We start from the raw sequence: 10,022 nt of genomic DNA, 5'->3' as shown, positions 1-10,022 counted from the left end.
TGTGCGGTGCCTCCGGAGCAGAAGGTGGAGCTTAGCGTAGCTGGTGTCTCCATCGCTGCCCCGACGAGAAGCAGCGGGGAAGAAGCTGTTCGGGCTGCCTTCACCCAAGTGCTCCCCGGCCCACAGCCAGCCGGCCTCTCTGCAGCTCCCCCCTCCTAGCTCCAGGGTGCTCGGCAGGTCCGGCCACGGCAACACCTGCTTCACTAACATCACGGCCAGGACCGCAAGGAGGTGACAGAGCACTGGGCCACGATCCTGCATTCCCTCTGGACCCTGGAGTATACTCCCCAGCACAGCCGCGAGTTTAAGGTGAGAGACAGTCACAATTTTGTTTGAGGGTTATCCCAGTCTGTGGAACTACTTATCCCAGCATGGACATTGCAAACTTCTGGCTGTGATTTGTAGTTCCACAACAGGTTGGGACATATGATTGTGCTCACCCTAGGCGTGGTGTTGGCCCCTCTACAATAAAGGGCCCTACACATTTATCGATCCGCCGCCGAGCTGCCCGACAGCAGATACGGCCGACGGGCGACCCAACGGCGGGGGAGCAGTGACGGGGGGAGTGAAGTTTCTTCACTTCCCCCGTCACACGGCTCCATAGAAGTGCAAGCAAATATGGACGAGATCGTCCATATTGGCCTGCATGCACAGCTAACGGGGCACCAGCGATGAACGAGCGCGGAGCCGCACGTCGTTCATCACTGGTGCCTCCACACTCAAAGATATGAACGGTGTCTCGTTCATTAATGAACGAGATTGTTCATATCTTTGATATCGCCCAGTGTGTAGGGCCTATAAGACCGGGTGATGGCCTTGCCTGATAATTTCTGTATGCTTCATGCAAAAAATACAGGGTGTTGCTTTGGGGTTGATGTAGCAGAGGGTGCCTTGCGGAAGTCACCGTACATTGTAAATCCTGCAGCTACACATCCAAAGACCAACCCCCCCCCCCCCCCCATGCCCGCCCGCTTGCCTTTCCCTATCGTGGTGCCCCCCCCTGTCATTTTGTTCTGGATCCGCCCCTGGCGCCCAGTATGTAGGCCACAATACGTATCGCCTCAAATCTAAGGTTTGTCTGCAGCTAGAAACATGGCTCACACTCCAAAGAATGCAGCACACTGGAACACCTCTGTGAAGTGTTTTCCAGCAAAAATGCATCAGGGTGCAGGATAAATTAGCAGGATGTTAATGAGGAGTTGCAGCTTGCAGCTGCTACTCCATGCCAAGCTAAGCCATGCCCCTCCATGAACCTTGTATTCTATGGCCACCACATAGATGACTTATTTATTATTTGGGTGGGAGGGTAGGACATTGCATGTTCCTTTGTTGCACATCTTAATAATAATGATAAGTTATTGCCTAATTACTGTACTGAGCGGAAGTGAGGCAGTGCAGCTCTAGCATCTAAACTTCATTTGGGCCATTATAGAGGGCTTCCCCACTTCTTATCAACCACCCAGTGCCAGCAGATCCTTTGTTTCCTGTGTGACTTGTCCTGTTTTGTCCCCTGGTGCTTTTGCAAGGATCTGTGATTGAGGCCTACTGCTGCAGCTAAACCCTTGATTCTATTTCTGTCCAACAGGTGTAACAAAGGGGTGCCACAATTGAGTTGTTGGCAACCACGGATATTAAGAGGATGCTTTCTCTCCTTGCTGCCTTGTCTGAGGAGGTCCAGGACTCCTGCATACAGGGGTCTTGGGGCTGGCGCAGCCACAGGACCCATAGAGGGCTCCCATCTTGGAAGGTCAGACTGCACAGCTAGATATATGAACCAGATGCAGCTCCTACTAGATAGGGGCCATGGTTTTACCATCTGCTGCTCATTATGCCCAATAAAGTTGCTTTGCTTGCCTGTCTTTGCTACACCTATGGGCAGCAAGTTTTTCAGAGCCTCATACAACACCTGCATGTGGAGATGCTGTGACTCCGTGTGTTGTTACTGGTACTCTGCTGGGTGGGGTGTAGTATGTGTTGCCGGAGGTCGGGCTCCCGGCGACCAGCATACCGGCGCCGGAATCCTAACTGCCAGCATACCGACAGCTGAGCGAGTGCAAATGAGCCCCTTGTGGGCTGGCTGCGCTCGCCACGCTATCTATTCTCCCTCCAGGGGGCTCATGGACCCCCAGGAGGGAGAAAGTTGTCGGTATGCCGGCGGTTGGGATTCCAATGCCGGTATGGTGGTCGTCGGGAGCCCGGCCACCAGCAACCTGAAGACCACCCCTGCTGTGTAGCTGTATCCTGTGTCTTTTTCCAGTCTTGGTCTGGGTGAGTAAAGCTATACTGCCTACTGCACAGATATGTCCACATACACCTTTCCCCAATTTTGCCATAAGGAAAAATTATCCATGCAATCTAATCTGCAAATTAGCCATGCCTTGTGATTTTTCTTTAAATATGCTATTCTAATCTGCTACTGCATACATTTTTTATTTTATTTTTTGCAGGAAAAAAATAATGTGGAATCCTTCCAATTTCTATTTGTAGTGGAGCATCTTAGCCATGCTGTATGGCGATTAACTAACTTACTCCTATTGTTTCTGTATGTTTTGGCGTTAACTTCAGCCCATGGATTTATTGCCATTAAGTTACGTATCAGGGGTGACTGGTGCTTTATATCCTGTCTTAAACAAGTTTCACTGATGGCTCCTAAAAAATATAAACCATCTTCTCAGTAGCACCTGTGAGGTTCTTTAAAGAGACGTTGCCCATGCAGGGTTCTTCCAGTCTCTCATGATGAAGGCATAAAGCTTCAACTGGGGCCCAATCTGCAGGGCCCTAAATGTCTACCTCCACCACCATATCAACAAGAGTTCCAATGAATGATGAGGAGCTTATCGGGGTTGGGTGTTTGAAATAGCTTCCTGCATTTCTCATGCAGATACTACTATGGTATTTCATGGTGCGCTTCAGTCTTGCTAACAAATGGTTAATGACCTTGGTGGCCACATGGATCATTTGGAGACGAAAATGGAGAAAGGAGTTGGCTCATACTATGATTGAATTACTTTACATAAGCAAGGACAGGCTGAGGTTACTGCGTGGAGGGATACAGTTGGTGACATGGAGGACAGATCATGTCAAAATAGCATAAGATATGAGGCAACCTGAAGTTGATCACCTAAAGTATACTACCCTAAAGGAATTTGTTACTGACAACATCATGAAGCTCCTGCCTACCATTTCAAACATTAATTTCCTTGTTGATCACATTCACCACCTCCCTAAGGCTAAGTAGCCCTGGTTGGGGTCTCCTGAGATACTTTCATGTGGCTGCATTACTTTTGTGTCAATAAAGCTATACCCAAACCTACACATCCATTTGAGACTTCAATATAGGTATTTGGTGATTTAAAGGTGTTTGAGGACCTTTTCTTCTGCTGTATTGGCTAAACATAGGTAATTCCAACAGGTCACATGTGCTTTGAGAAAGATGGATATCCTTTATCAGTGGGGCTTTCCAACCAAATTGTTTATATCATACAGTGGTCCATAGGTGTATTTTCTTCCCCTGAACACTACTGAATTACTAAATTATGGAACCTTTCTAATGCCACATTGAGAGTCTCTGCAAGCCCTGGAGTCCAAATGGACTAGAGCACGGTGGGGTCCAATGGATGATGGCTAATTGCAGGTCCTGTTAGGGCCTCTATATCACTATTTGATGCCTTCAATATTCTGCCATTTCTTTTGGTGGAGTTGTTGTTTTCTTCTTACTTTGGATACCTGGACTCAGTCGGACTTTGGTAAGGTATTCTGTCTGTTTTACATGAACTCAGTATGATTTTCTTGTTCCAACTTGCTGGCATTCTATTGCCTTACTGTTATGAGCCACCACACTATACACAATGGCTCAGACTACTGCCTCTATCCCAGACATTGCTAGGTAGCTGAGACTCTGCAGTGGCCTACCTGGTCTACTCAGGTCCATGAAGCCATATGTCTGCAGCATGATTCACTCAGGGGGGCATGTCCCTGCTGGATCAATCTGATTGGCCCCTGTTTATGGTGTGAAGTAGGGAGGACTCAGCTTTACTGACAGTTATAATGTTCTTGCCTTGCACAGAAGTTACCAGCCTATTCCCCTGTCCTGACAGATCTGAATCCCTAGTTTGGATCTCTGTGTTCCTGCTAGTAAGCTGCTGTTATTTTCCAGCCCAGTCCATGACTTGATTCACAGAAAACACTTGGTACCTAATTTAATTGCCAAATTTTTTAGAACCTACTTTGAGCTGATGCTTCTAATTAAGAGATAACTGAAAAATCTCTTCAAAGGATTTAAAAAACAGACGTAAACTAAGTTTGCCTAGAAGCTCTGCTCAATTAGGCTAAACATCATTAAACAGCATTATTGTATTAAAAAGGTATTTATTAATAATACACATATGACCATATATCACATGGAAAAATGTGCATGCATTGTGGCAGATGAGCCGCATTAAAGCCTAATGTAGCTACGCTGATCATAATATCCCTTTAAACTGGGACATTAATGAATTACACAGGTTCTGTGGCTGGCTGACTTCAAGTCTGTATGTCACCTGGTTTTATTCAGCCTCAGAACATGTGTAATTTATGAGTGTCCCAGTTTAAAGGGATATTATGGTCAGCCTAATGTAGCCACAATGAGCGTGGCTACATCTATACCTGCAAATACTTGGGATAATTTTTAGTGCCTGGATGTTCCAGTGATGGTAACATACAGTATGACTATTAACACAAAATAACTGCTTTCACCTCATTGTCAATGCTCATTCCTTGTGGTTTGATTGTCTTCAATGTAAAAATCCATCTCAATTCTTCTTTGTTGATGTGTTTACTAAACTCTCCTCCCCTGCAAATCTTCTTTAATTGCTGTATACCCATAAATGTAAGATCTCGTGTTTTGATTATGGCATTCATAATAGTGGTGTGACAAATAGTGTTTCAATGCCCTTCTTTTAATTGTGTACTGTATGTGTTCAGAGGTACGTGTCTTCAGTGTACGTGTTGTCCTCTCCACATACTGTAGCCGGCATAGGCACTCTACTAGATACAGTACCATATATCGCTATGCACGATGCGTGTATGCGCACGCACAGAGATCCATCTGTTTGGAGTTTGTATATTGTAAGTATGTAATATTTTTTACTTCGACAGTGTATTATCATGTATGCACTAGCAGCATATCATACCCTCCAACATGACCCGCCCCACTAGGTACAAAATGCTCTGTTTCTGGACTTCCCTCTTAATTTATTATTGCCATCACCTGTGAAGAAACAGCTTTCTTATCATTTAACTAGTTCAACACAGGTGATGGAAATCATAAATTAAGAGGGAAGTCCAGAAACAGAGCATTTTGTACCTAGTGGGGCGGGTCATGTTGGAGGGTCTGGCAGAGAGAGAGAGAGAGAGAGAGAGAGAGGGAGGAGAGAGAGAGAGAGAGAGATCAAGGGGCCAGCCCATGTACTATCTGATGGTTAAAGAAACCATTGTGTTGACTGGCCACTCCCCCTCTGGAAACTGGCCAGACCCCTAAACATGGGCCCCTCCCACTGCATTCCCCGGTGGGTCCTTCATGCCAGAGCCCAACACTGCATACCTGGAAATCTATACAATACTCATGATACTTACCTAATTCTGCAGGACAAAAAGTTGATGAGATCATCCAGACTAATACTTACTTTTTGCATCCAGAAAATTACTGGTCAGTATGCTGTTCGATGAACAGTCAGCTATCAAACGTTGGGCTGTGCTAGAGTCCAGGAAGATGCACAAAGTGTGAGACAGTTCCAAATTCGCACACTAAATTTCAAAACCAAAGACTATATTGAGGTAATTGACTGGGAAACAACTAAAGTGACTCCACCTCCACTCCTCAGAGAAATGTCTGAGGTAGAACGGATTTGGTCAGTTACAGACCCAGTCGTATTTGCATCATGGGGTATATGGTAGTTTCCATGCCACACATGGGCCATTGAGAGGACTGTGAAGCTGGTTATCATAGCATGATCAGAAATACTCTAATCAATGGAGGAATTGCCAAAATTTGCAAAAACATCTAATTACAAAGATGCTACAAAAAACTTACCATCTCTTTCTTCATGTATAGTTGACACAACACATGTACATGTACTACATGCACAAACGTTATCTCTTGAACTATGGTTGATTGGTTGGTTGGGTTCAGTGGGGGTGAGACCTGAACTGCAGCCATCTCCTTGCGATGGCTCCTGGATATTTTCTGAAAATATATTCAGAAAATAACTAAGAGCTGCTGGCCAATATTACCAGAATTTGAATCTTCACTTGTGAAATGTGAAATGTTTTAGTGTACGGAAATGCTTTCTATGCTATGTGAGAGACAAGATGTGTGGCATAGCAGAACCTGCAGGTCCCACAATACATGTATTGCAAGATTGCCTATCCAGACCAAATTTCAAAACTATGAGGCAATTATGGTACTGTAGCTGAAGCTGTACCTAGGATGATGAACCTTGGTTAATGAATTACTATCACAGGGTAGAACATTTTCCATACCCAAGCATTTTTTCTAAAGTCAGCCATTTTCACTACACCCTAAAAGTCACTGATGAATTGGGACTTCTATTTATCTAGTAGCATCCCCCTCAGTGGCGAACCTACCCCCGATACCTACAGTTATTAGCCTGATTAAATATCAGGCACTCGTGATATTGCTTGTAGTGGCAGGTGGCCACACAGATAGCACAGTCGGCAACATCAGACTGGAGGACAGAGCAGATTTCTCCCCCAGTGCTAACGTACGGATGCATTGTTGCCAGCAGGAAAATTGGGTGAACTGTCAGAATATTGGACTGGCTGCATCCATTCCCTGCATTTCAGTGTCTGTACAGTATGTTGTGTATTACTGGCCATCTGTGTGGCCAGCAAGTGGGGGAGTATCTGGGTTGGCTAGCAGTCCAGCCAGCAAATGTGGCAGTATTTGGGCAGTGCTGCCATCTGTGTCCAGCCAGCAAGTGGGGTTGACTATCTGTGTCCACAAAGAAAGATAGTCAGTTTCTGGGCATTGTTACAAAAAAAATGTTTTTTTTTTGTGTCCAAAAATGAATTAGACAATATGTAGGTGCTGTTAGAATATGTATTTGTGTCCAAAAATCAAGTAGGCAGTATCTTTGCCACAGTTGAAAAATTTGTGTCCAAAAAGCAAGTAGGCAGTATCTGCACTTTAAAAATGCTGACCTCTCAGTGGGTGTTTCTCACGTGCTAGACCTACCCACAAAGAAGTGCAGCATTGCCAGAGGGGGGGGGGGGGGGGGGGTAGGCTTCCAATTTTGTTGGCCCAGGCACTACAATTTTGGCAGTCCTGTCTGCCTGTTTAGCTCCTTTGTTTAATAATTAAATCACCATAATTATAAGCTTTGGTTATTTTTCTTTTATATTTATATTTTGTTAATTTATTATGTTTTACTGGCTTGCAGTATTATGATTCAATTATCATGTCTAGGCTCCCATCTACCAATACTGGATGATAAGAAGAGTGTGTATCGCAGTTTATCGTAGAGATAAAAAAATTTTTTTTTTAATGCTATATGCCATTAAAATTTCAGCTAAAAAAGCTTAACAAAAAACAGCTTTTATGGATGGGTCATTGCCAGCCCTATGGCTGATTGTAAGCACCTGAGAGCAGCTACAGTATTGCAGATTTAAATTCATATTGTACATACTGTATGTCAGTCACATCTCTAGTTGTGGTCGAATGGATGTAATGAGATGTAACAGGGCATTTTCATGTACAGTAGCCTATGTTTTTTGAGGGCATGTTGTGGGAAATGTAGGAAGAATTGAAGACTTAGGGCAGTATTCAATTAGTGTTGGATCCTCTCCGACGGAGAGGATCCAACACTTCAGTATTCAATTTGCAGGCATTTTTGACAGGTTTAGCCGGTTTTCAACAATGCAGATCTGACTTTTTTAAAGTCGAATCGGCATTGTCGAAAACGGGCCAAAAACCTCTAGAAAATGCTGCAAATTCGACAAAATACGTGGATCTGCGGATTATTCTGAAAAATGGCAACAGACTTGAATAGGTTGAATCCAAATTTGACCTATAAAAGTCAGAAAATGCAGTTTTCCGACTTGTCAGATCAATTGCATAGGCCCCATATTTGCATAGTGATTGGCACCAGCACAAACTTGCACAAAGCTGCAAGTGAAGGGAAGTGAGCACTTTTGTGTGAATATGTGATTTGGCGGATAGACGCAGTGCCACTGCCAACATTTAAAAGCCACGTCGACGGCAATTCGCATCCATCTCCCACAATTGAATCTCCCCCCTTCCCCCTTCAGGGTCACTCTATATTCAGTGCTATTTATTTATTTTTCTAGTATTTACTAACATAGTGCCGGAATATTCTGTTGCACTATACAGTTACTCAGAGTACTCAATTGTATAATGAACAGATTTTAATTTTAGGCATAGAAGCCAGTAGTGGAATCCTTACATAAATGAGACAGTTTATATATAGCAGGACAAAGAACATACCTAAAATTTAATTGAGGTATTCTCAATACACATTTGTTAAAAAAAAAAAAAAAAATACTATTCACTACATGTTTCACAATGTTTTGTACTACAGTACTTTAAATATCGTACATGTAAACTGAATAAAAATACCGAAAATAATAAAATTTTCTTGAAAAATGAATCAATTCAATTTAAGAAATGTTTAAAATGTATTACAATGACCTTGGTTTTCTTAGATAATTTCTGGAATTCTTTAAAGCCTTCCTTACATCCCTATTCCTAAAGGCATAAATAAAAGGGTTACTCATAGGTGTGAATACTGTATATGTAAATGAGAGATACTTGTTATAAAAACTTCCCATAGGCTTGGCATACACAATGAGGGCTGATCCATAAAATAGACCAGTAACAATGAGATGAGATGAACATGTGGAAAATGCTTTCTGTCTTCCTTCCTTACTCTTGATATTTGATACGGTCATAATTATATGGACATAGCATCCTGTGATTGTACTACAAGACACAACAGCATTGAAGACCGTTGCAGTGCTTGTAGCTATAATGCTAATTAAGGGATCGGAACAAGCCAAACTTTGCACAGGAGCCAAGTCACAGAAGAAGTGATCAATCATATTAGAACCACAAAATTCTAAACGTGCTGTGATGATGACAGGGATTAAAGTCATAACAAATCCTATGATCCATGGTAAAAGAGCCAAGTTCATGGAAAAAATAGGTGTCATTATAGCTGGGTAGCGCAAAGGATTGTTAATAGCAAGGTATCGGTCAAAAGCCATTACTATCAGAAGATAACATTCAGTTACACCCAAGGAGATGAAGACATACATTTGAGTAAAGCATGCATTGAAAGAAATAACGTTATCAGCTGCAATCAGATTGGCTAAAAGTTTTGGTACACTGACAGTCACAAACATAATTTCTAAAATAGAAAAAGTACGAATAAAAAAATACATGACAGTATGAAGAGAAGGTTCTAGTCTTACAAGAATAATGATAGCAAAATTCCCTATGATACATGTAATATAGGTCAGTAGAAAAACAAATATAAGTAGACTCTTAATTTGGTGCAAATCAGCAAATGCCAATAAAATAAAATCTTTTACCACAGTTTTGTTTGATTTCATTATTTTGTTGAAAAAAAGAGACCACAGGATAGTTTCCAAAATTAGTTTCTAAATAATAATATTAAATCATTGTTATTGATTATGGCTTTATTATGTAACTAAACGCAAAAAAGTTGTATTATGTACGTTAAGTTAAATTCAGGAAGCAGAATTTTATGTTTGTAAAAAAACATGAAAATTTACTAGTAGCGCTGTCATAGAAAATACATTATTATTATTATTATTATTATTATTATTATTATTATTATTTAGCATACTGTGTATTCCATAGTAAACATCAATGTTTAATATTAATTATTTTAGTACAATTTAAAGCAATAAGACTAATTTGATATACTGTACTATAGCTACAGTACAAAATTTTTAAAATGCAATTGACAAATGTCCAG

At 42.0% G+C, this 10,022-nt stretch overlaps 1 protein-coding gene across 1 annotated transcript; it reads right to left on the bottom strand.

Annotated features, from left to right (window-relative positions):
- Positions 1-8,700: 8,700 nt before the first annotated feature.
- Positions 8,701-9,633, bottom strand: LOC134980761 (olfactory receptor 11H4-like). The gene has a single exon (XM_063947720.1). It carries the CDS (start codon positions 9,631-9,633, stop codon positions 8,701-8,703), a length of 933 nt encoding a protein of 310 aa, XP_063803790.1.
- Between the last annotated feature and the right edge of the window lie 389 nt (positions 9,634-10,022).

Source organism: Pseudophryne corroboree, chromosome 12 (assembly GCF_028390025.1).
Source record: "Pseudophryne corroboree isolate aPseCor3 chromosome 12, aPseCor3.hap2, whole genome shotgun sequence".
In the NCBI taxonomy this organism is placed as follows: Eukaryota; Metazoa; Chordata; class Amphibia; order Anura; family Myobatrachidae; genus Pseudophryne; species Pseudophryne corroboree.
Note: the sequence above shows the minus strand (reverse complement) of the source record. Positions and strands in the feature narration are given on the sequence as shown.

What these genes read in the sequence shown, in the direction of transcription:
- LOC134980761 (XM_063947720.1), bottom strand. Translation starts at nt 9,633, where the DNA reads ATGAAATCAAACAAAACTGTGGTAAAAGATTTTATTTTATTGGCATTT.